At 52.7% G+C, this 23,596-nt stretch overlaps 1 protein-coding gene and 1 long non-coding RNA gene across 4 annotated transcripts; both read left to right on the top strand.

Moving 5' to 3' along the window:
* Positions 1–1,287: 1,287 nt before the first annotated feature.
* On the top strand, positions 1,288–9,511 carry LOC119106342 (glucosamine-6-phosphate isomerase 1). 3 transcript variants are annotated; one of them, XM_037229983.1, is made up of 9 exons: positions 1,431–1,524; positions 3,252–3,386; positions 4,022–4,123; positions 4,613–4,795; positions 5,422–5,606; positions 6,080–6,175; positions 6,593–6,670; positions 6,868–6,917; positions 8,953–9,511. In XM_037229983.1, the coding sequence occupies exons 2-8, from the start codon at positions 3,263–3,265 to the stop codon at positions 6,907–6,909; spliced, it is 810 nt and encodes a 269-aa protein (XP_037085878.1). In that variant the 5' UTR covers positions 1,431–1,524; positions 3,252–3,262; the 3' UTR covers positions 6,910–6,917; positions 8,953–9,511. The 3 variants fall into 3 exon arrangements, with proteins under 3 accessions (XP_037085869.1, XP_037085878.1, XP_037085861.1); XM_037229974.1 differs by lacking the exons at positions 1,431–1,524; positions 6,868–6,917 and adding an exon at positions 1,288–1,424 and having other exon boundaries at positions 8,953–9,510; XM_037229966.1 differs by lacking the exon at positions 6,868–6,917 and having other exon boundaries at positions 8,953–9,510.
* A 9,214-nt stretch (positions 9,512–18,725) lies between these two features.
* Positions 18,726–23,531, top strand: LOC119110082 (uncharacterized). The gene is made up of 2 exons (XR_005095455.1): positions 18,726–18,762; positions 22,360–23,531. It is a non-coding gene; the product is annotated as an uncharacterized LOC119110082 (long non-coding RNA).
* Positions 23,532–23,596: the final 65 nt, after the last annotated feature.

The raw sequence follows: 23,596 nt of genomic DNA, 5'->3' as shown, positions 1-23,596 counted from the left end.
GTGCCCTGTTCTACCGGCATTGTGGCTCTGCCTGTCTCTACCCGCCCATAGCCTAGTCTGGTCAAATTATATGGTAGGATGAGTCATCTTTGCCCGACTTAGTTCTTTTCCAATCATTGGTCTAACTTAGTCCTCACAGCCCATCAGGCCAATAGCCCAACTTTCCAATCGTCAGCCCAACAGCTCAACAGACCAACTTTCCAGTCGTCAGCTCAACAGCCCAACTTTTCCACCGTCAACTCAACAGCCTGATTACTTCTCTGCCCGCAGGGACGGATCTAGCCTGGAGTTTTTTTTTGGGGGGGGGGGACAGTTCGTCCGGGGACCGTTTTGGGGGGGGGGGGGAACCGTTCGTCGCCAGCTGGCTGCCGTGAGATCCGAGGTCCAGTGCATGGTGCCTCTCGCGAGTACCTAGTAGGGACACCATTCAAGCACCGAAATGCTTTTGAATCTTCTATATACAGTATGCATGTTTACAAAGCTCGTAGCATAAGATATTACTTTCAAGAGTCAACTGGTCAGGTGGGGTTTACTGCAAATGGTGATCAGGGTGACAAACGGTGAAACAGGGTGATCAGGCCGGACAAAGGATGATTATAATGGCTATGGAGCGTGGTGGCAGCTGCGGAGCGGCTGTAGAGGGCGGGCACACCGGTGAGCCGCGCTGCGGAACGAGATGAATGATGAGTCAGTCAGGAGGCAGGATACCATGTTTCCGAAACAGAAACAAATGTTTGATACCACACCATCAAAGTTAAAACAGACGGTAAGTAGACGAACTTTTATGAAGTTCTGGAAATGTTTTTTGGGGGGGAAACATACTCTCAGCTTTTATGGGGGACATGGCCCCGTGCCCCCCCCCAGGATCCGCCTATGTTTGCCCGACTTAGTCCTTTTCTATTCCTCAGCCCAACAAAATGTTGATCGAAGCAACATGCCAACTGTGGAGGATTTGTAGAGAATCGATGCTTACACTTTGAGCCTGAGAAAAATCAGGCTCGAAAACAATTTGGAGTGCCCAAGTCATGACAATGATCATCGTTATTTCCTTTGACATGTTTAGGAATTCTGGCTGACACCAATACACTTCTCTCTGACGAGTTGTCTTTTCCATATTCCATTCAAATGAACAAGGTTTGAGCTCGAGAGTTGGGTATTTTCGTTGCACGCCCTCGGCATACCCCTTCGCTGGGTTATCAGGCACCCCACGCATCAGCTGACCCAAGGCCAATCCTATTTACGTTTGCTTTATGGCGCAACCGGGACGTGGGCAATGTCAGAGCGGTCAAGTCGGTCAAGGGTTCGGCGACCGGGGCGGTCTGGCTGGGGCCGCGGGTCGTTTATCCGCCGCATAAGAACCGGGTCTGCCTGACCGTTAGCGCGCCTGCGCCGTGGTGTTCTGTTTCTCGTCTGATCAACCGGGGGTACGTCCTGTTCCGGCTGAGCGCTGGTCTGACTGCTGGCTTGCACGGTAACCTGTACTAGGGACATCGTTTTTGAGGCAGTACAACCCGAACGCAGCAGGTATGCCGCTGTCCAACAGGGAAAGCATTGAACATTAGGTGTTGTCCTTGCAGATGCTGGATAGAATAGCAATTGGGGTTGGCGGATAACTGGAGGTTGGCTGTTATGTTGGTACCATGCAAATGTGTCTAGGTGGCTTGAAAATGTATTACTGTTGTATTTGTCATGCTGAAACTGATCATGATGTTGTATGGGATGAGTTTAATATTATAGCCTACTAAAACATTGTTAAATGAACAGTAGAATCGGGAACTCTATCTTTTGTGACCCCAGAACATCTGCATACCAAAAAGCTAGATATTGAGGTGTCATAAATGTACATAGCTCTTGAGGATTGGTAACAACAATAAGTGGCATATGTTTTATTTATGGTGTGTTTTTTCTTTTAGACTGGTTTCTGGCAGCTGTTGTGTTCTTTGTTTTGTGTTCATGCGTGGTTTGGATGCTTCAGAAAATGGCTTGATATGTAATATTTAGAATAAAAGCCAGATAGAGAATTGGTTCTGGGATGCACAAGGCTTCTACTCCAGTGTGTGCATGTCAAAGGATCATATTCTTATAATCCTTAATGTTTCTGTGTGATCATGACAATTGTCAGTGGCCTGTCGTACTGGTCTACCAGCTGGTACACTTATAGCAGTTCTGCGGAACTAGTGTAATATATCAGCTAACCTGCTAACCTTTTATGCCAACTTGCAAGCTGCTAACCAACTTTTTAGTGTGAGGAAAGCTGTGTCCTGAGTGAGTTGTGCACAATCATTGTAAACATTTTAACCTCAATCACCAAGACCAGCCTAGCTGGACTGCCATGTTTCTGAGAGCCTGTTTTCAGCAAGACACAGTTCACAAATTGCAATTTTGCTACACAGGTTTGCCACACTCAGCCATTGGCAAAGAGAAGGTAAAATTCAATATTTGAAGCAGCTTGTGAATAGCAAAAGAGCAGAACTAGGTCCAGATCCTGACAACCCCATATTGCAGCAGCACAAGAATAACAATCATGCTAAAAAAGAAGACTGTCCTCATTGAAAAAGTGTGGGTGCTGTGTGGAAGATGTTTGCACCCTTCCCACATTCTTCTGTGTGCAAACCTTGCATGTGCCTGGTTCAAGTGCATTTTAAGATCTATATCAGATATAGCAGGCAGGGCAGATGTGTTTTTGACATGATGGCAAAGGCAGAGCACCCTACCTTTGGTGTGTCATCTGTTACCTGCCTAGAAAATTTGAACCCTTGAGTAGAAATGAATCCATATGTATCATGGCTGTGCCTCAGCCCAAAGAGTCCTGTGCTTGTCTTCAAAAGGGACTGGCATGCCAACTACGTTGCCTCTCTGAGGCTGGTGTAGTATTCAGTGGTAATGCTTTTCAAAATCTTTTGATGAAAACCTGAAAACTTGGATTCAATGCATCTTATTTCATCCCTGATATCTAGTTAACTCCATACTGATGTGTTTGGACATCTGAATGAAATAAGTGTTGCATGCAACTGATGACCTGTGAGTGATTTTGGTCACATCACTGTTCCTGCTAAATACCCCACAATCTATACATGAAGACAGATTGTGGATGGTCAGAGATGGGTCGACAGACGAAAAGCACGAGCACGGACTGCCCATCTCAACATGCCTGCAGTGATGTAACCTCATCCAGGCTGGCCTCCTGCCTTGTCCGGGTGTCATCAGCAGCTGCCCTGCGTTCGGTGATAGAGGCTGGCTCCCCCCGGCAGAAGCCACCGCCATGCGTCTGGTGATCCTCGACAACGCGCACCAAGTGGCCGACTGGTCGGCGCGCTACATCGTCAAACGCATCCTCGACTTCAACCCCGGACCGGACCGTTACTTCGTGCTCGGCTTGCCCACCGGTGAGGGAGCAACAACCTGTTGTGCCTGCGCGTGGGTTACGCAGTTTTTTTCTTCTTCTTGCGGAGTTTGCATGCACGTGCCATATGTGTGTGGCGGTGATTCTAAAATTTGCTTTTTGACTGTTGCACGTTTTCTCTGTCTTACCTAGCACCTCCATTTTATTGTAAGCGATGCTATCGAAAACAGTAAAAATAATTTTAATGGTGGCAAGAGCTTACTCACCTTTCCTGGATGCATAGCGATTCACGTCATGGCAGGTTCAGAAAAAGGCAGTGTTTTGCTGGTGCAGGACTAAGCAGAATTTGTTCGGTCGTCAAGCTGCATGAGTCTGTGTATGAATGCTTACTGCGTTAGATGGCCTATATGCCATTATTTATGGGAAATGACATGCCATTGTGCGTTTGATCATCAATCTACATCAGTCTTAATTCTACATAAGCCTTCCAATACTGTTATCGGCATCTGGTACCTTTGATGTCCTGCTTTGGTCACATGCGTTCCGTTTGTTTTTTGCGGCGCCCCCCCCCCCCCCCCCCGTGGCGCGTCATCAGAGTTGTACAAGTTCGGAGCCAGTGATTCCCCTTTGAATGCCAACTTGATGTGGTCCTGTTCGTAATTCGCTGCTGGTCACTAGGTGGCACTCCTGGTGGCACGTACAGAGAGCTGGTGAAGTACCATAAGGAGGGAAAAGTCTCCTTCAAGTATGTCAAGACGTTCAACATGGACGAATACGTCGGCAAGTAACCACATCTCTTTGCTGTGGTCGTGTTACTTTGATTTGCATGGATTTATCGAGTTGTGCTGTGGGAATGTATTGCAACCGTGCAATGCGTGTCAAATGGTTGCCCAGTTGTTTGAACCAGTTCATTATATTATGTCAAAGTGATTAACTCCATTGGGCCGTATGTATGCACTTAGGCTCCGCAAATTTTGCCGTATTCACCCACTAAGGTAACTATTTTGAGAAATCTGAAACATCCGCCCGTTATTAAAAACCGATCATGCATCACGCATCACGATGGTTGACGTTTGACCCTGATCTATGCACAAGGGCGCCATAAGTTAAGTTTCTACTGGTTGAAGCAGTCGCTATTTTGAGAGCCCCGCGCGAGCAAATCAGATCGGGCAAGGGGCTTGGCAGTCTGGCCTAACCGCAACGTGGGCTCCTGCCTGCAAAGCCGTACCCGATGCTCGGCGCTACGCTGACCGACGCCGGTGGCCACAGGCATTCCCCGGGACCACCCGGAGAGCTACCACTCCTACATGTGGAACAACCTGTTCAAGCACATCGACATTCACCCGGAGAACGTGAACCTGCTGGACGGCACGTGCTCCGACCTGGAGGCCGAGTGCGCCCGCTACGAGAAGAAGATTCAGGACGCCGGCGGTATCGAGCTCTTCATGGGCGGTGAGTCTGAGGGTGGGAGCGCGATGGCCGGCCGTGCCCGCTGTCGGTCTGAGGGTGGACGCGCGATGGCCGGCCGTGCCCGCTGTCGGTCTGAGGGTGGACGCGCGATGGCCGGCCGTGCCCGCTGTCGGTCTGAGGGTGGACGCGTGATGGCCGGCCGTGCCCGCTGTCGGTCTGAGGGTAGACGCGCGATGGCCGGCCGTGCCCTCTGTCGGTCTGAGGGTGGACGCGTGATGGCCGGCCGTGCCCGCTGTCGGTCTGAGGGTAGGCGCGCGATGGCCGGCTGTGCCCGCTATCGGTCGTCTGAGGGTGGACGTGCGATGGCCGGCCGTGCCCGCTGTCGGTCTGGGGGTAGACGCGCGATGGCCGGCCGTGCCCGCTATCGGTCGGATTGGAACTTGTAACTGTTAACCTTAGCCTCTCGCCCGATGATGGAGGTATATGGTGTTTCGTGGGCCGCGTCAGGCGCGAGAGGCATGATTTGCCATGCCGTGTCGTCGTCCTGTCTTGTCTCGGCGGGTGCTCCGACGACTCCCTCGTCGCTGTCGGCGGCTGGCATGCACCAGCCTCGCGCCGCGTCCGCCCCGGCGGCTCTGTTGACCGGTCTGACCCTGCGCTGCCTGCAGGGATCGGGCCGGACGGCCACGTGGCGTTCAACGAGCCGGGCTCATCGCTCGTGTCCCGGACGCGCGTGAAGACGCTGAACCAGGACACGATCCAGGCTAACGCGCGCTTCTTCGACGATGACATCAACAAGGTGCCGACGCGGGCGCTGACCGTCGGCGTCGGCACCGTCATGGACGCCAACGAGGTCAGAGCGCCGGCCGACGGAGGGCGGAGGCCCGAGACGAGGGTATTGCCCCACCCGACCTCCGCTCGCGGCCCGCGGTACGATCGGGGTCAGAAGCGCAGGCAGTGTGCGGTCTGTTCAAATGTGCGTACGTGCTGCGACTTTTATTATATGTTTCGTCGGAGGCTGTTTAGTGCCGAAAATGTGATGACGCGCGTGCCTGGCCTGGCCGCCTTTCGCCTATTGACCTCCTGCGAACAAATTTGGGGTCTCGAAAGTAATCGACGATGGGACGTAAGGAACGAAATACGCAGGGTGACAGGACAGGATCAGAAAATGCTGCATGGCCTGCGAACAGCGGAAGCGCTCTGTGGAGCATTCGTAGTGTTTGCAGGAAGAACGTGTCGTGTAAGTTGTCAAGATGGTCGTCATGGCAACCCATTGACACTGCCGCCGCTCGGTCCGTGTCGGTGACGGTCGCCCGGCGCCGCCAGGTGCTGATCCTGATCACCGGACAGCACAAGGCGTACGCCCTGCACCAGGCCATCGAGCAGGGCGTCAACCACATGTGGACCGTGTCGGCGTTCCAGGTGAGGCGCGTCGCCCGCCCCCCCCCCCCCCGGCCCACGAGCCCTCAGCCCGTCTGCCGCGTTCGCCCCGCCGCGGGGACGCTGTTTTGCGTTCAGAGAGCCCGGTGTGAAGCTGCGCCTGTCACGGCCGGCGCACAGACTGGCTGGCACGTCGAGTGATGCGATTGGGCGAGTTGGGAGGCTTGATGTGCCCCTGCGTTATTGGTGCGCGCACGTCCGCGTGTTGCTGCTCGTGGCCCGCTGTTGCTATGTTGCGTGTGCGACGAAGGCTAAGCTGTCATCAGACCGGCGGTAAATAACCTTTTGGGTAAAAAGTGTGGTAGGTAAGATCATTATACTGCGGGAGCTGTGGGGTATCTGTTCCTCCCAATCATAGGGCCTTCGTGTCGTGGGTTGATGCCTTTCTTCTCGTGGCAGCAACATCCCAAGACGATCATGGTGTGCGATGAAGACGCCACCATGGAACTCAAGGTCAAAACGGTCAAATACTTCAAGGTGAGGCGTGGTCAGGATAATTCCGTCGATTTAATTCCTCACAGCCAACTTTGCCCTTGTCATGTGACCCGAGTCACTGATGCATTGTGCTCTCTAGAGGTCCACTTAATCTTAAGCACTTTAGTTGGACGTAGCAGTGCATCGTTCGGCAGGCGGTTTGTGTGTGTGCTGATCAGCCACCATTCCCGTCGTTTCAGAGTCTCCACAAGGTTCATCAGCGTTTGTTAGAAGACTCGTAACGTTTACAGTAAGGCTGTATTGGCTAGCCGCTGCAGACCAGACGAATGCTGCATCGTTTTGTCGTTTATTTGCTTGATCTTAGCATTTTATTGCAGACCTTGCTTTGCTATATTATGTCATAGCGAGAACAATTGATGTATTCCTGCGGGATCGCGCTAGTCTGAGGCGGAGCAGGGCTTTTGATTTTGAATGCCTGAATATTCCTCGAAGTGTCCAGATCCGGTAAATTTGACCGTTAAAACTAGTGTTCGGCAGTGACCCAAGGCATAAGGGTACAAGCGGAACAAAACTTTGAAACTTTGGTTAAGCTTGTAAGGTCAAGCTTGTAAGTTTTATCATGCCGTTCTCCATGCTGTACAGTTCACGGGGCGATGATCAAATTCCCAAACATATGCCCAGAGCGTCATCAACGACAACTAACCAAAAGCAAGCATGGTCGCCTTTTATATGACGGGGCAGTGGCGCACTTTGCCACACCGCTGCGGCTGGAAGCGGAACGCCACTCCTCTTATACACCACTGGTCAACTGGGCTCTCGCATAGTCCGTCTGCAGGCAACAACGTCGCCTAGATATTGCAATGTGAAGGCAGACCACCCGCAAGCCGAGAGAGACTGTGTGGTGATCAGGCAACTGGCAACTGGTCGAGGTGTTTTGTTGGGACGTGGCGTTACGTGGCAGGTTAGGAGCTTCTAGCAAACATTGCCCTCTTGGACAGAAATTGTGCCACGGTCTTGGTGGCAGCTAGGGTATTTGCAAAACCTTACATTATGCAAAACTCAGCACTGTGCAAAACCGCGGAGCTGGCCGAGAAAAAATGTTAGGCCAGATATGTTTGAAAAGTAAGCAAGGGGTACGAGAAAGAAGCATTTCCTTCGCCGACCGTCGCTGGAAATGTTTGCTTAGTATTCAATTTTGTTACAGCGGCCTTAGCTGCATCCCAAGGGAGAGTGGGACACCATATGGAAAAATTCCGAACTCCGATATGTAATATTATATCTATCCTGATATTCTCAACCTAAAATCATCGATAATTTCTTTCGTAGAAAGTGTCCGATCTTTCGTTTTCCTCCGGTTCAGCATACTTTTTTGATTTTATGGCAGAGCAGCTCATAGTACAGCCAGCCATTTTTGATCTGTACACAAACACTGTAAGGAGCAAGTAGCAGTGACGCTTCGCACACTGCGAGCACGCATGCGCACCTGGCGTCAGCATGTTTTAATGATTAGCCCCTTCCAAAATGTTCGGAAACCTAAATGGCGTGGACAGAAGGGATGCCAATTATCGTTCGTCTTGTACTTGCCGACAGCCGTGCCTGTCAGTTTGGATATGCCGTCTGGTTGTTTGCAGTTTCAACCACAACGCTTGGCTGTGGCGTTTTTAGATAGTGCCCTAGTTAATAATCGCTGGAAGCTGAATAAAGAATGCATGTTTCATGATTTACAACGTACACCGATTCTTTTACAACCCTCGGAAAATTTTTAGTCCAACCCCTTTAATGGCTGGAGACCAAAATATTCATGGGAAGCTCTGCGAAAATGTTTGTTCACTGAGACCAGACGGTCAGGTGTTTAAACGTGGCGTGCTAGTTAACTTTTTGTGAAGTTTTTACGACATTCATTGTGGGCGCAAAAGGTCGAGCAGGCAGCAACACATGGAGGGACAGTGCAGGTCATGTTTAGCGCTAGAATCTAGTCCTGCGTGTGGTACCTGCATTCGCAACGCAGCTCCGGTAGGGACATGCCATTGACGTCAGTTTTGCTTTCGTTTGCGAGCTGCCTTTATGTTGTATGGCATTTCCAACACGTTTTCTTGGAATTATTAACATGCTACGAATTGCCGCTATTAACCCAGTGTGTTGCAAGGAACATAACCTCCGTAAAATAGACGTTTTCGTCCAGTGTTTACATGCCGTCCATGCGCCTGACCATGTTGACAATACGTAAAATGCAATGCGACGCGATACCACGGCGGTACATCGCACCACAAGTTAAGCGTGTGGCCGCCAGATGTCAGGCGTTAACGGCTGTCCCGTGTCCGCAGGAGCTCTGGTCCGTGCATAGCAAACAGATACACGATCCGGTGGACTTCGAGTCCACCCACCGCACCTAGAGGGTCGGGTGCTGCTCCGGCCCCTGGGCGCGAAGCAGCCACCCAAGGAGTGCCACGCCACGGCTGCGGCACGCCGCATCTCGTCTAGGCGTGTACGCATGCTTATTCAGTGGTACTCGGATGTCAGGTGTATTTGGAAGCGGCTGTTTGGTGCGGGCAGTGGCTTCTTCATGTTTGTATGGTAACGTGGGAACCATCTTGAGCGGCGTCTAACTCCTGGGAGAACACCACCGCCTTCAACTGGTATTTGTAGCCATGAATGCTGTGATAAGAGCACAGATGACTTTATGATCGGTGTCATGTCTCTTGCAAGAAGACAAACTTTATTTTTTGTGGTCTTGTCAACTTGTATATGCAAAATGCTCCAACTGTTGGTTCAGCATAGCTTCAGCCCAACTCTTTGAGGACTGTTTATATATGATGCTGTCTGTATGATGCTGTCTACGCCTGCAGATCTGCAGCAGAATACACCTATTGCTTATGCTACCCATGTTTTAGACCAAGGGCGGAAGTGTTGCAAACCTTTGATTAGGATGTTAACCATATGCTACTGATAAGCTAGCAAACATGGCCGTGGACATAATGGTGTGCCCCAAAATGAGGGTATGAACTGGGTTGTTCACGGCTGGTATGCAGCAGCCCACGTAGTCAGTTTTTCGATCATCAGGTAAATTATCCCGCCAATCAGGGGTGGACTACGCGTGTAGATCTATGTTTTTGTGGCCAACATCACGATGGTCGCGAAGGCGTACGACCAAGTAGGTTACGCGGCAATCCCGGCAGGTGAAAAGACAAGTGACGCCTCAGCCCTGTGACGGATGTTCTCCAGGGGTCAAACAGTCACTCCTCGACGGTCGCCAGGGTATTTTGTGCGCGATGCTCGGTGAGAGCGAACGAACTTCCACAAGTTCTGTGGGAAAGTGAAGGAACTGTTTTTGTAATCAATTTCACATTGATGTGTCACATGATATTCTTTTAACTGTGGGAATACTGTTCATGTCACCTGTCTCAACGCCACCATCTCTGCGCTTCTGATACTCTGAACAAATCAGCATTTAGGCGGGTGTGGCGACGTGCCTTGGTGGGGGTCACCATTCACCAAGCGCGTGCCTATGCCGGTCGGGTTGTCAGATGTGTAGTCCATCACTGGGAAGGAGACAATCACCCCAATTTTGCGGAATTGAACACTGAACCCAGGCCAGTCGCATGGCGGGATGAAGCGTCTCCAAGCCTCAATTCTTCCCCGCCCTGGAGTGTCACCGGAACGCGATGGTTGCAATGATGATCTGGACGGTTGGCAGGCAGAAGCTCCACCCCACAGGGGCTGCCGATCTAGTCATACCAAAGAGCGCTTTCACTGGGTTTCGGGGATTGAACTCTGCGGATACCCCTCACCACCTTGCCCCGACAGGGGGGGGGGGGGGAGTGAAGAATGCGGTGCCTATGGAGCTCGTTATTTTTTCCCATGAGGGGCTCAAGGGCCTTTTCGTCCCAGCCCCGAGTACCCAAGGCGGAGTATCAGAAAAGCATCTACCAGCTCCAATTCTAGCGACCCGAAGTAGGAGCCCCGGCTGACCTGGGGGTTCTCAGGGGCACATATCACACAGTGTACGGACGCAGGAAACCATCTAACCGGAACACTTGGTCCTGGATCGACGTATGGGCGCCTGTTCACACAAAAGGAGCACTCACTGGTAAAGAGGGTCCGGTAATTGGCACAAGTATCCCAGTTCTACTCACTGAGGCCCTGGCCGAAACGTGGCAGTTACTGGGTCCCCGGCATGATACATGGCCCTTCCATCGTCTCACTGTGTTCCCGTTCACTGTCATTTACAGTATTCCCTGGCACTGCCAAGGCAGCTGTGCGAATCCAGCAGTGGTTCAGTCAATGAGAGGGAAGGGAGGCTCATGGGGTTTTAGTCCCCCGTCACGTGCGAACGTAGTTTCTAACCACGACACTACTGAATATAATTGCGGGGTCTGGTCATAAAAAACAAAGCGATTTTAAATATCATAGACACAAAGCAAAACACGCACCACTTCCCGTCATAAGTCATGATTGATAGCCGCTCCTCCTCCCCCCCCCCCCCCCCACTCGCAAATTCTGGCTGCGCCCCTGGGATCGTTACCCCTGACCGCAGTCATATTCCCATACAAGATGAATAAGCCACCTCCTTAATTTGTCAGCCCCGTTCCATTTTGATCTGGTAGCAATATTTTGGCCCGGCTTTCCCTCTGCCGGTCGAAATAGCTCTTTATTGTCAAAGGAGGTAATTATCAAAAGTTCTTGGGATGAAGGCGAAACTGAAGCAGGCGAAAAGATAGGTTGTTGTGGGCATTGTTTTTGGATTCGTTTTGTTCCTGTTGGCTGTGAGTATAATGAGAGGTTTGTAATTCTTATAAAATATTTAAGTCTATGCAGACGGTAAGGTGTTATTGATGACCTTACATTTGTGCAAATGGCTAACTTTGAGGCGTTCCGTGCTTGCGTTACAATTGTATCGTATGGGATGTGGCGTAGGGTCTATAGACCTGGATAAGATGCTATGGATGCATGGACATGAATGCATGCGTTACAGGGATCCAGTGGTACATTTAGTTTACTTTTACTTTGAAAGGTACAGGCTGTATATGATTTGACCACCATTTTGCACTTAATTATGCTTCATACACCCACATTTCTTAGCAGTTGGCCACTCATGCCTATTGGGCTGGTGCTGTGTTGTTCTGCATCAGGTGGATTTTTGTTAATTAACATAGTAACCTGGGGCTTACTTTTATTTACATAAACAAGTAAACTAGTAATACAGACAAGTAGGTAATGCAAGCCATTCAGGTCAGTGATTTTCACCTGTTGTCTGGCTTGCTGAAGATCTACTCTAAGTTACACTTTAACTGTACTTGCATTTTCTTGTATCTATATTCTGTGTGGACTTGCACGAGTTAAAACAGAATACAGGCTCAGTATGTAGTGTGAAATAAGCTATGTGAATGATAAAAAATGGCTGTAAAGAATAATGCAAGATGTCAGCAATGCTTCATAAGTATGCTATATGAATGTGTTAAGAGCCATTGCATTATGCATGGTAGATTGATAAAGAACTATCATATGACCAACTTAGTTTTGAGTTTTAGGTGTCCAGCTTTGATGTGATTTGAAAGGAGCTGACTAGACAAAAATATATATGTGTAATTACCAAGTTTGTTGCATGCATATCACCCATTTCACTGACCCATTCAGACTGATTTTACAGTGTGTGATAAGATAGTGATCATGGTGTCATAAATATGCCATTGGGAGTCAGCTGTGCTCAGTAACATGATCAAGAGTGTATATTTTTACCTGCAGGCTTCCATGAAGTAAACAGCCTGCTCAGGTCATTGGAGTTGTCAGTTATAGTCAGTTGCATGTACACCCTGGTAGCTGCCTGCTTGCTGTAGAAAAGATTATTAAAAGTTGTTCCATGGTATTGTGATTCACAAATATCTTTCCTTGCCAGTAGTTTTCTATTAGTTAGTATTAAGTAAGCTTTCAAAGCTTTGGCCTTAAAGTCTAGGCCTAGTGAGTAGTAAATGCCCTCTGGTGCTATTTTAAATCTAGAAATATTTTGGGTCTGGTGCAACTGGTTAAGTGCAACTTCAGCAGCATTTCAGTGGCTTCAGGAATTTTTAAGACCAAAATAAGACTCAAGAATCAAGAATGTTCTGCTTGTTTTAGCTCAAATGAATGTTGTTTTTCATGCTCAATCCCTTGCAACTGTATCCCATTCTTGTTGGACACTTATTTAACATTTGCATTTCCTCTTGGTAGGAACTTATTTTTTATCATTGTTGGGTGGGGACCCTCAGCATGTGTCAAGAGTTATGATGAAGGGTATTGAGGCATTAAGCTGCCAGATATGTTGCCTTTATTGGTGAATCATGATCACTGGCAGTGATCACACTGCAATGCTGAATAGTGTCAAATGTCATTTTGAAGCTTTGCTGTGCCATGACTTCAAGTGATGAGGCCTTGTCAATGAAGGCCAAATATTTGACACATGCACCTTTGAGGTCTTGAAATGTCCTGGAAACATGTATGCATTGAGCATAATGCTGGCAAGAAAAATATGTATCATGAAGAAGCCTTTAGCTGTCTGCCCTTACCCTAACTTCATTTATTAGACCAATTTCTGCTGTGATCCATTTGATGTAGTGATATTTCTGCCTTCCCAATTTTCCTGACAATGCTTTCTTCTTGTGTGATGAGTAAACTGTCACAGTTCTGACATTCTTATGCATTTTCCACATCAGGGCAGGTATTTTCGCTATAGGCTGTAGCCCTGTATCATCTTAAGTGTCTTTGACCTGTATGAATTGGAACCCAGGGACTGTAAATAGCATTTTTTCTCTCAAGTGGAATGCAATGTGCTTGGCAGTCTGGTATATACAGTTTTTCCATATTTTGCTATATGCTGCCTTTGATGAACACACTTTTTAGATGTAGCTGGGATGCTTCATGTTGTACTTGTCAAAATGTCTCCACTATTTGTTTATTTTATTTGCTTCTGTTTTCATGTATGGTACCTTCAGCAGTATAGCATCATAAACTCCCAAATTTGCCTTGCAGAGTTTGCTTTGTAAATGCCAGAAAATGCGTGATGTGATATGCATTGCCGCATCAGGACTTGCATACCAATATAGCAGATGTAATTCTGTAGTACAATTCCAAGTATGCCAGTGACACACGTGGTTCAGTGTCGTGGATGAATGTGATATGCTGCACTAGGAACATTTCTGAAATCAATTTGTTACATGCATGCTGTACCCATCATTCTCTTGCAGTTCTCTTAATATACTGCAGCTCTCTGCCAATGTCATGGGGGCACATTGACATATGATCACAGACATAAGTGTCATTGGTCACCTGATGCTACTACACCTGCCATTCATAACCATAAAGCCACAGGGTTCTCCATCATCCCACTGTGTCATTGGTCACCTGATGCTACTACACCTGCCATTCCTAACCATAAAGCCACAGGGTTCTCCATCATCCCACTGTGTCATTGGTCACCTGATGCTCCTCCACCTGTCATTCGTAACCATAAAGCCACAGTGTTCTCCATCATCCCACTGCTCTCCACCAACGGCCGTCGCTGAGCCACTCGTGCGCGCCGTCCCCAGGCGATGCCGGCGCGCGCGACATGAAGGAGCGCCCGGAGCCGATGGAGACGATGAGCGCGCCGGAGGCGGAACGGCGCGCGGCGGCCGAGGCGGCCGGGCGCGTGCTGAAGGCGCGCCCCGAGCCGCCGCTGGAGGCCGAGCTGACGCAGCTGCCGCCGCCGGCCGTGCTGTCGCCGGCGCCGTCGGCCACCATGTCGCCGCCGCTGTCGGAGCCCGAGCACCGCGCCGACGCCGGCGGACGGCTCAAGTTCTACGGCAAAGGTGCGGTGCTGCCGGTGGGCACAGCGCCGCTTTTCGCGGCAGGGGCTGGGGGAACAGGGACAAGGAACTGTTTTTTTTTGGGGGGGGGGCGTAGGGGGGGGGGGTTGCTGAGTGGGTCATTGTAGTCGCTGGTGTGTGTGGGTTGGCGGACGTGGAGCGGAGTCTCGTATCTGTCTCAGCGTCGCACTGATAGTGTTCAGGTGTTTCTTTCTGCTTTTGATATGAGCTCAGATGTAAAGAAAGCAGGCTGTGCTCAAGTGCACTTCACATGTCAGCATGATCATGGTGTTTTCACCCATTGGAGGTCCTTTTCGCCCAAGTGCTGTGTCGTCCAAGATGTACTGGGTCTTTCACCCACAGCGATTCAGGTGGGGTATTGTTGGATACATGGTGGTCGGGGATGTGGCGTGCTTAGTACTCCAATGAATTGTGTAATACATTTTGGTTATTTTCATACCATATTATGCTGGGCTTGAGTATCTTCCTTGCTAAGAAGTGAAATGACGTGTGTCATGCTCCATTGCTTCCTTTTAAGTTACATGCTGTGAGCTGTGTAGCCCATGAGCTAATCTACAGCACTGCACGATAGTAGGAAAGATGACTGCTTAGTCTAGCTGCCATTACTGACACCAGGCAGCATACGCCATGGTTCCCACACACGCGCCTTCAAAGCAGTCTTGTCCGCGCTGCGAGGGTGGGCGTCTGGCTCACTATCCTCCCGTAACGCCACCGTCGCACCTCAGGCGCTTGGCCTAAGTCGGTGGCGTGTTTGCGACCATCCCTGTACGTTATGTGCACGTGACCGGTGATCCGTGGGATGCATATGGACGAGAGCGCCTCGGGACCGGCTTAAAGCCTGCGGCAAGCTTCAGGCATCGCGCCGACCGCGCTTCAGGCAGACGTCGCGTTCATCATCTCCATGGGTCGTGTTGTGACCACGCAATGCTTCTTTGTTATGTGCCCCATCACGTTAGCAGTGGGTGCGTCAAGTCCGTTTTCAAGCAGTGCGTCGGTTCCGTTTTGATCAGTCGTTATGTTTGAGGTTCCACTCGATCGGGGTGGGGCCGCTGTCAGTGGTGCATTCAATTGTAATGATTCCAAGTACGTCTGTAGTGGTTTTGCGCCGTATGGTCATACTGGACCGAGCTGTGGCTGACGCAATGCACGCTGCTTTCAGCGTAATTAACAGTGATTTCAGTGATTATCTGGTTGCTATCAACTCAAAGCAAAGTTGTTGTAATGACCGTTTGGTGTGGAACAGCTTGGAGTTGCTGGTGATCAGATAATCACTCTAATGTCAAATGTCAAACACTTCGTTCGCCGTGAGACAGGTTTCAGCTGTGCTTTGTGCATAAGCAGAGCTTCATAGAATTAATTTGTGCTCACAGTCTGGTTTTCCCAGAACAAACCATATTTGCGGTGGTTTAATGTTCTAGCGCCTGTGCGGTACAGGTCCTACAAGTTCTCAGAATGATGCGGAAGCCTGTCCATAGCTTTATGGGCCTTCCTTCGGCGTCCAAGTTGATTGTTGTGTCGCTTTTTATGCATTCAGCTGCATTCCCGGCATGAGCTGTTTAAGCAGTCCTAAACTCAGCTGTCTCAAGTTGTCTCAAGCCGTTTGTGATATGTTCACTATGTTGTAATGACCGTTTGGCCTTTGTCGACGATGGACGCCCGGCATTCCGGAGTGCGATCCGGAGTTCCCATCCGGAGTGCGATCCACGGAGTGTCTGATAGCTCTGTCGGACGCCCGAGTCTGACCTATGCGCTGTTTTGTGTGGGGATTACTTCAAATGGTTTGCACGAGTGGCGTCGGGCTGGAGCGCTCGCTGGCAGAGCTCGTCGCGTGCGCCCTGAAGCTGGCACCCAGACGGCCGTTCTAGCCCACCCCCCAGCGATTATCTCTCGTACCTCCGCCAGGCCATACTGCGGGGGGTTCACGGGCACACACGATGCTTAGTCATGGCTGCCCGGGCTAGGCTAACTCTTTGGCCAGTTGTCAGCTGGCCTGCCGCCGCAATCGTTTCATCGTAGCTCGCAGTCACGAGTTGCCATGGTGGTGCTGGAAACGTCTGGTACGTTCATGATATATCCCAATGATGTTTTGAAAACTTGGTCTAACCCATGCATCCAGTCGGATTGAAGATCGGTCGTTTTCAAGGTATTAACTCATGTTTTCGTTTGTCCCACAGTCGCGATATATGATATATAAGACCAGGGTTGCTTCTGATATCTGAGGGCCGGGTGTGGTTGTGGGTCCATGAACGTGCTGAACATTCCGGCGTCTCCGGTTTGGACGGACAACCTATTCCGCAGCTGTCCGAGTGTTTGACGGGGCCTTGTCCGCTTTCCAGACGGCCTGGCTGCGACAGTTGTCGGCCTGCAGCTGTCCGTGTGTCTGACAGGGCCTTGTCCGCTTTCCAGACAGTCTGTCTGCTGCTGTCCGTGTGTCTGACGCGACCTTGTCCGCTTTCCAGACGGCCGAGTGCTGCTGGAGTTATCGCACGGCTTGGAGAACTGGGAGAAGCGCTGGGTGGCCGTGTCGCGCAAGACTTACTGGACGCCGCCCACCGTCAGCGCGCGCATGGAGAACGTCGCCTCATTCAGCGGTACGGACCGGGACGTGCACAGTCTGCGGCGCTGCGGGTGGATCCTCGGGGCTGGGTGGGGGCTCGGTGGGAATCGGTGTGCCTTTCAGTGTTACAGACCAACGTGCGTGCGATTCAGGCGAATAGGTGTCCTAGGTGCGGACTTCGCTCGGGATTGTGAGGACGGAGAGTCTGCCCGTTATTGTCGGCGTGCCAGAGCTCTGCGTGTATCTGAAATGCATGATGATCAGTTGGACGCAGTGGTGTGCGCACCGAAGAATACTGGTCATATCGTCTGTGGCCAGCCTGCCGCTGGACGTCCGTGTCCAGTTCCACTTGTGTGTGGGCGCGAGCAATCGAGTTCCAATATTGGTTGGCCTCAACAGCACGTATAGTTAACCCCCAGCTGATCTGCAGGCGGTATGGGCGCCAGATGACCAACGTAGTCGGTGCGCCCCAAAGCCCAAATCATCATCATGATCTGCAGGCGGTGCCCGTTGTTTACGTGTGATGCGTCAGCCGGCCTCGTGCGAGCGCTGCTCTCGGCCGGCTGCCGGTGCTGACCGACTGGGACGTCTCTGGCAGATGACGGCTCGTCGGTGCAGTCGTCGCCGTGGCCGGTGGACCCGTACCGGCGGAAGCAGGCGGGCCCGCGGCGCCGGCCGGCCGCCGCCGCCGTGCTGCGTCAGCTCCGCTCGCCGGCCGCGCTCGGTCTGTGGCTGTTGCCGGCCAGCCGGGCGCGACTGCGGCGGCTCAGCCGGCGGCCGCCGACGGCGGCGCTCAGCCTGCCGGCGCCGCGGCCGCCGCCGTGCCCACGCCGCCGTCGCCGGCCGCCGCCGTCCGCCGCCGGTCGCGCCGCCCTGCTGGAGGCGGCCGTGGCGCGGCTGGCGGAGCGCCGGCGGCGGCCGGTCGTGCGGCCCACGCACACGGTGCGCATCAAGGCCGGCAAGGTCAGCCCGTCCGCGTGGCAGGCCTCGCCGCGCAAGCGGTCGCACGCCGCCCGCGACGGGCCGCCAGCCGGTCGCGGCGCGCGCTCCACTGCCGCCGCCGCCCGCCGCTGCCGTGCCCGGCGCATCAACCTCGTCAGCCGCCGGGCTCTGCTCGCCGGCGGCGGTCGCCGCGCCGGCCACCGCCACCGCCTCGGGCGCGGGCTCTCCAGCGCCTGGCGCTCGCTCTCCAGCGCCGCAACGCGCCCGCAGCGCCGCCCCGTCCAGTGCGCCCGCTTCCGTGTACAGTATAGACTCGCTGCTGGCGTCACCGAGCGGCCGCAGTCCGTCTCGGCCGGCGCCACGGCCGCCACCCGTGCCGTCGGCGCCGCCGCCGGCCAGCGCGGCCGGCTCGAGCGAGCCGCTGCCGCCGCCGCTGCCGCTGCCGGTGCCACTGCCGCCGCCGCACGGCTACCCGCTGGCGTGCCAGCAGTCGCCCTACCTGCACTACCTGCAGGCGATGGCGTACCGCGGCCTGGAGCAGCGGTGTCCGGTGCCGGCGCTGTCGGCCGGCTACGCGCCGCACCCGCTCGTCTCGCCGCTGCTCTACTCGCAGCTCAGCCACCCAGCTGTGCACAGGCCCTCGCCGCGGCTGGCGCGCTTAGTGGGGCCGGCCTCGCCGCCGCCGCCGCCGCTGCTGCCGCCGCCGCCGCTGGCCCGGCCGCCGCTGCCCAGCCCGGCGCACCAGGCCAGCCTGCACAGTCCCGCCGCCGCTGCGGCAGCCGCCAGGACTGACCAAGGTAATGATGATGCACTCGGCTGGAGCATGGATGTTGTTGCGAGCGGACGGCGACGATGTTGTGGCAGGCGTTTTTGTTTAGATATCCATGCGCGCCTACCACGTTCAAACAAAATCCAAGGTCATGTTCAGGCGTGTATGTATTGAAGTACTGACTGTGGATTGCTGACTGCTAGATTTGTAGCGCTGTCCTTCTGGTGCATGCGCTTGGATATTGTCCAGGTGCTAGGCTCATGCATGAAGTTGTTTAAACAAAAGCGTTAACCACATGATAAAATGGTATCATATTATGGCTACATCTCGCTGTAGTCGTTTGGATTATGTCGGTAAATGAAGCCAGGCCTGAGGAACGTAGCACCTGTGGTCGTCATTACCACGTGCTTGGCCTTCGTAGACGTCTTGATAGTGTTTATCCAACAACCAACGAGAGACGGAAAAACTCGGGGCCGATAGTTTGAGGGCTGGAAGCCTAATCGGCAGCTAGCTATCTTTCCCATCCGCTGACTCGTTTCGGTGTGCGGGCTCTCACTGTTCGGTGTGTTGATGTATTGTACAGCGAGTCTGTGCTGAATCTCGACTGCCAGCTATTCTTTGGTGCGTGCTTCGTGGTCCCCACAACTTGGATGAGTCGAAGCAACGCCTCACATCACAAATGTATCGCTCAAAATTGTTTGAATGAGACGAGGGCCAGCGACGTTAGACATGGTAAGCCCGCTTTCCGGAGGCTAGCGGTTCGGCTCGCCTTGGTGGTGGCCGTTTAATCAATCGCAGTATCCTGGTGTAACCACGCGTGCCACGTGTGGGGGATTGCAGTAACATTATGGTAGGCTGTGAACCAAACGTTGGGAGCACTGATATCTATTTTATGGGATGTTCGTAAAAACTGTGGTCATTTGGTCCTAATTTGCATGTCATTTCCTTCTGCTTGCCGGTCGCACATTCTCCAAGATTCTGTGAGGTTTTACGCCATCGGTAAGTATAGATGGGGTCATTATCTTTGCCATGTGTTAACCCCCAATCACCTCTTATCGTTCGGGGACGAAAATTTATAAACATGAAGTAGTAAAAAGAGCAAACGGCGGGAGCACAGAAGGCACCATGCAGACGGGAAGGAGTTGCCTCACCTTTGGCCGTAGGAAGTGTGCAACTCATTTTCGTGTTCAAAAGGATGCATGCTGAGCCCAAGTCGTTCAGAACGGTTGGCGTCGGATGAGAAAGCAAAGGAAGATGAAAATGGCACGCGGTTCTCGAAATCTTTAGACACCACTTTTCCCGTCATATGGTGTGAATTTTGTACCTCCCATGTACTGTTTCAAGGATTTTGCATCCCGAAATCTAACATCCAGGTTTGACAGCAGCCGGCCGAAGCAGTTTCCGCCAACCGGCTTGTATCGGTTGAAATCAGCCGGTAATATGCACGCTTTCATAAAATGTTCTCAGAAGAGAAATGGAACGCGTGGGTGTTGGCATCAGACATGATGCCAACAGTATGATGTGAGAGACATGCCAGTCCATAGGCGACCCGCCCATTGTAAACCCAAGACAGGCCAAGCCTAGTCCAGTTTCTGGAGAAACCAAGTGACAATGTCCGATACTATGTGTTGAATGCTGCGTATCCTGCATTACGATAAGGGCAGTGGAAGAGGCATTTTGGCCGTTGATAAAAAAAGATGTAATGCAAATGCGTGACGCCAGTGCAAACATGAAACCGTTCCCCAAACCAGGCTGGTCTTCTTTCGGTGAACTAAGACCAACAGCCGAATGACCAACCAGCCCCAGACCCGACCAGGCCGTGCTCGAATTGCCAGGCCTCGATCAAAAGGCACAATCCAGTTTCTTACTGCATTATTGTACGGAATAAATGCGCATCGTGGGGCCAGCAATGTAGCATGAGTTTTTAATGCGAACCATACTATATTTGCGTACAAGATTTGAAACATTAGCTTGCAGCCACTGACTTGAAGTTAATATGCCCATGCTCGTCTGATTTTGCGGGCATGGTGTTGTACACCTGTTCTAGCTGCTAGGTGATTAATGCGTACCTCTGAGTGGCAACACATTTCATCTGATTGTAGAAGAAATTTGTCGTGCGCTACATGGGCGGTGATCAAAGGACGCAGGGTCACGTGGTAGGTTATGTATCGTGGTAATTCTAACGCCACGTCTTTTGGTCATGCTGTTGTATCGGTTTGCTGTGAACAGATACGTTGTTATTACAAAGTAATGGTGATTGAGCAGCTTCTTTTTACCCTCATGTAAAATGGCAACCCTGAACGTGATATTTGACAGCATTTTACATGCAGTGTTGATAAGGAACATCATAAATTCAACGATGTATGAACATAATTGTGTTTTTGAAATGCGGCTCTCACGCCGCTGTGGATGTCTCCGTTGGTTTTTTTCCAGTGTAGGTCTCTCTGTCATATGGTTTGAAAATGAACAACCAAAACAGCTCGACGAAAGGCACATACGGCATGTTGCGCTTTGAACACCAGGACATTGTAAATTATGCTGCTCTTTTGATATTACAATGCCGGTACCTCTCCTGACAGGGACAAATGTTGAAAATAGACATCGTTATCGCATTCAGTGTCGAGCACTTGGTCCCGGAGGTGTTGCCGGTGGGAGGGTAGGACGGAGAGGTCATCGGCCCCTCCCCCTCTCCTTTGACCTCACATGACCCCCGGCGGCAGCGGCTATCATACCGTCCCGCTGGTTTGGCCCCACATGGTCGGGCTCGTCTCCCGACGCACCAGGAAAGCGCCGCAGGCCATTGATTACGCCGGGCCACAGATTGCAGTACCTAGGGTTGGATACATTCGCGCATAGGCGACACATTCTCCTTGAGGGTGATCATGATTGCCAATTTGGTGGTCGTAATTACTGACATACCTATCGGTATCACTGTTGTACCCGCTCATGTTTGAATCGATCTTGCAACGGCGGGCTCCTGGGTCCGGGTATGAAGAGTGTGGGTCAGTAACATCGACAATGGAAATAATGTGTGGCCTCCATTTGGAATGGATTCGGGCACACCACGCACTTTTATCTGAGCTAATAATGCTCCTCTTACACCACCCGCTTGCAGGCTGCGGGGCACGACGGCGCCCAGTCTTGGCCGGGTGCTGTCGAGCTCCTGCGGCGGCGTCATGCCGCGCCGGCCGCCCTGCTGACCGCGCTGTTGTGCCGCCGTTGCAGATATGCCGCTGAACTTGTCGCGCCGGTAGTGTCGCCCTGCCGGCCGCCATACTGACCGCGCTGTTGTGCCGCCTTTGCAGACATGCCGCTGAACCTGTCGCGCCGGTAGCGTCGCCCTGCCGGCCGCCATACTGACCGCGGTGTTGTGCCGCCTTTGCAGACATGCCGCTGAACCTGTCGCGCCGGTAGCGTCGCCCTGCCGGCCGCCATACTGACCGCGGTGTTGTGCCGCCTTTGCAGACATGCCGCTGAACCTGTCGCGCCGGTAGCGTCGCCCTGCCGGCCGCCATACTGACCGCGGTGTTGTGCCGCCGTTGCAGACATGCCGCTGAACTTGTCGCGCCGGTAGCGTCGCCCTGCCGGCCGCCATGCTGACCGCGCTGTTGTGTCGCCGTTGCAGACATGCCGCTGAACCTGTCGCGCCGGTAGCGTCGCCCCGCCGGTCGCTCGCCGTCCACCCGGCTGGTGGTCGCCTCCTCCACGGCGCCCCGCTTGCCACCGAGCGTGCTATCTGACGGCGCGCCATCGGGCTGCGGGCCTGGTCGGAGCCGGCGCCACTGCAGATGTCGCCCCTGGACGTGGCTGGGGCCTCGCGGGGCCTCCCGGTCGTGCCGAGCGGAGCGGAGGCCGGCCTCGGGAGCGGCCGGAAGCAATACGGTCTTGGCTTTTGATTGGTTGGTTGTTCTCTGTTCTTCCTCGCGCGGCCTGTCGGTCCAGCCGGCGCCGGCTAAGCTGCGCGGTCCGTATCGGCGGGCCGATGGAGGCTCGCCCGGCCCCGGAGCTGCCACCTGAACGCGGGACGCCGGGTGCCGGGCCCGCGCCCGGCCCCCGCGCGGGCCGCCGGCGGTCACGGGCGCCATCCGTGACACGGGCCGGGCGAACGACGCCTCGCGCCGGGCAAGCCGGCAGCTCCGCTGGCGACCCCTCCGACTGGCTCGGCAAGATCTCAGCTACTGTCTCTGTATGTGATATGTTTGGACAATCAAGGCCTCCGACCAGTACGCCCGCGGACAAGGCGAACCAGGGCCCGGCGGGCTCGACGCGGCCGTGGCCGGCAAACGGCCGCCCGGTTTTGATAGATGTAATTTTATGCTTTGTTGCTCATGAAGTTGCGACGCTCTCGCTGTGTTGTTTAGTGTTCTGTTTTGTTGCGGTTGAGCGCCGGTTGTCTGTCGTGTTGCAATTATCCATGTGACACATTCGGTAAATATGTATTGTTTTATCATCGCAGCAATCGAGCTTGCTGTCATTGTGTTCGACAAGTTCGTTGCGCACTGGAACACCTCGGACCAACAGATGCCGCCCCAGTGCCGGTGCTCCTCGCACCCGCCGTCGCCAGTGCCTTCAACGGATTCGTTGTCGCTCGACGTACTTCCGCACAGTACAGCTCGACGTTATCATAAGCACCCGTGCCAACGAAACATTGTAACTAGATGCATCAAACAAATAGACAAATGACATTTCGTATTTATTTTGCTACCAGATATTCACAGTGCAAATCTCCACGGTCGTGTTTTGTACTTGGATACATGTAAATATTCACCTGATCGCAAATACATCAGTACAACATTCGTCCGGTCCTCCCTTCCCAGCAGAGTCGTCAGGGGGCGCCACCTGGATTCAATTGCATGGCTGAT

This window comes from Pollicipes pollicipes, unplaced genomic scaffold, assembly GCF_011947565.3.
Source record: "Pollicipes pollicipes isolate AB1234 unplaced genomic scaffold, Ppol_2.1 Scaffold_2555;HRSCAF=2994_pilon_pilon_pilon, whole genome shotgun sequence".
NCBI classification, from domain to species: Eukaryota; Metazoa; Arthropoda; class Thecostraca; order Pollicipedomorpha; family Pollicipedidae; genus Pollicipes; species Pollicipes pollicipes.
The sequence above is the reverse complement of the archived record's forward strand: the minus strand, read 5'-3'. Positions and strand labels throughout refer to the sequence as shown.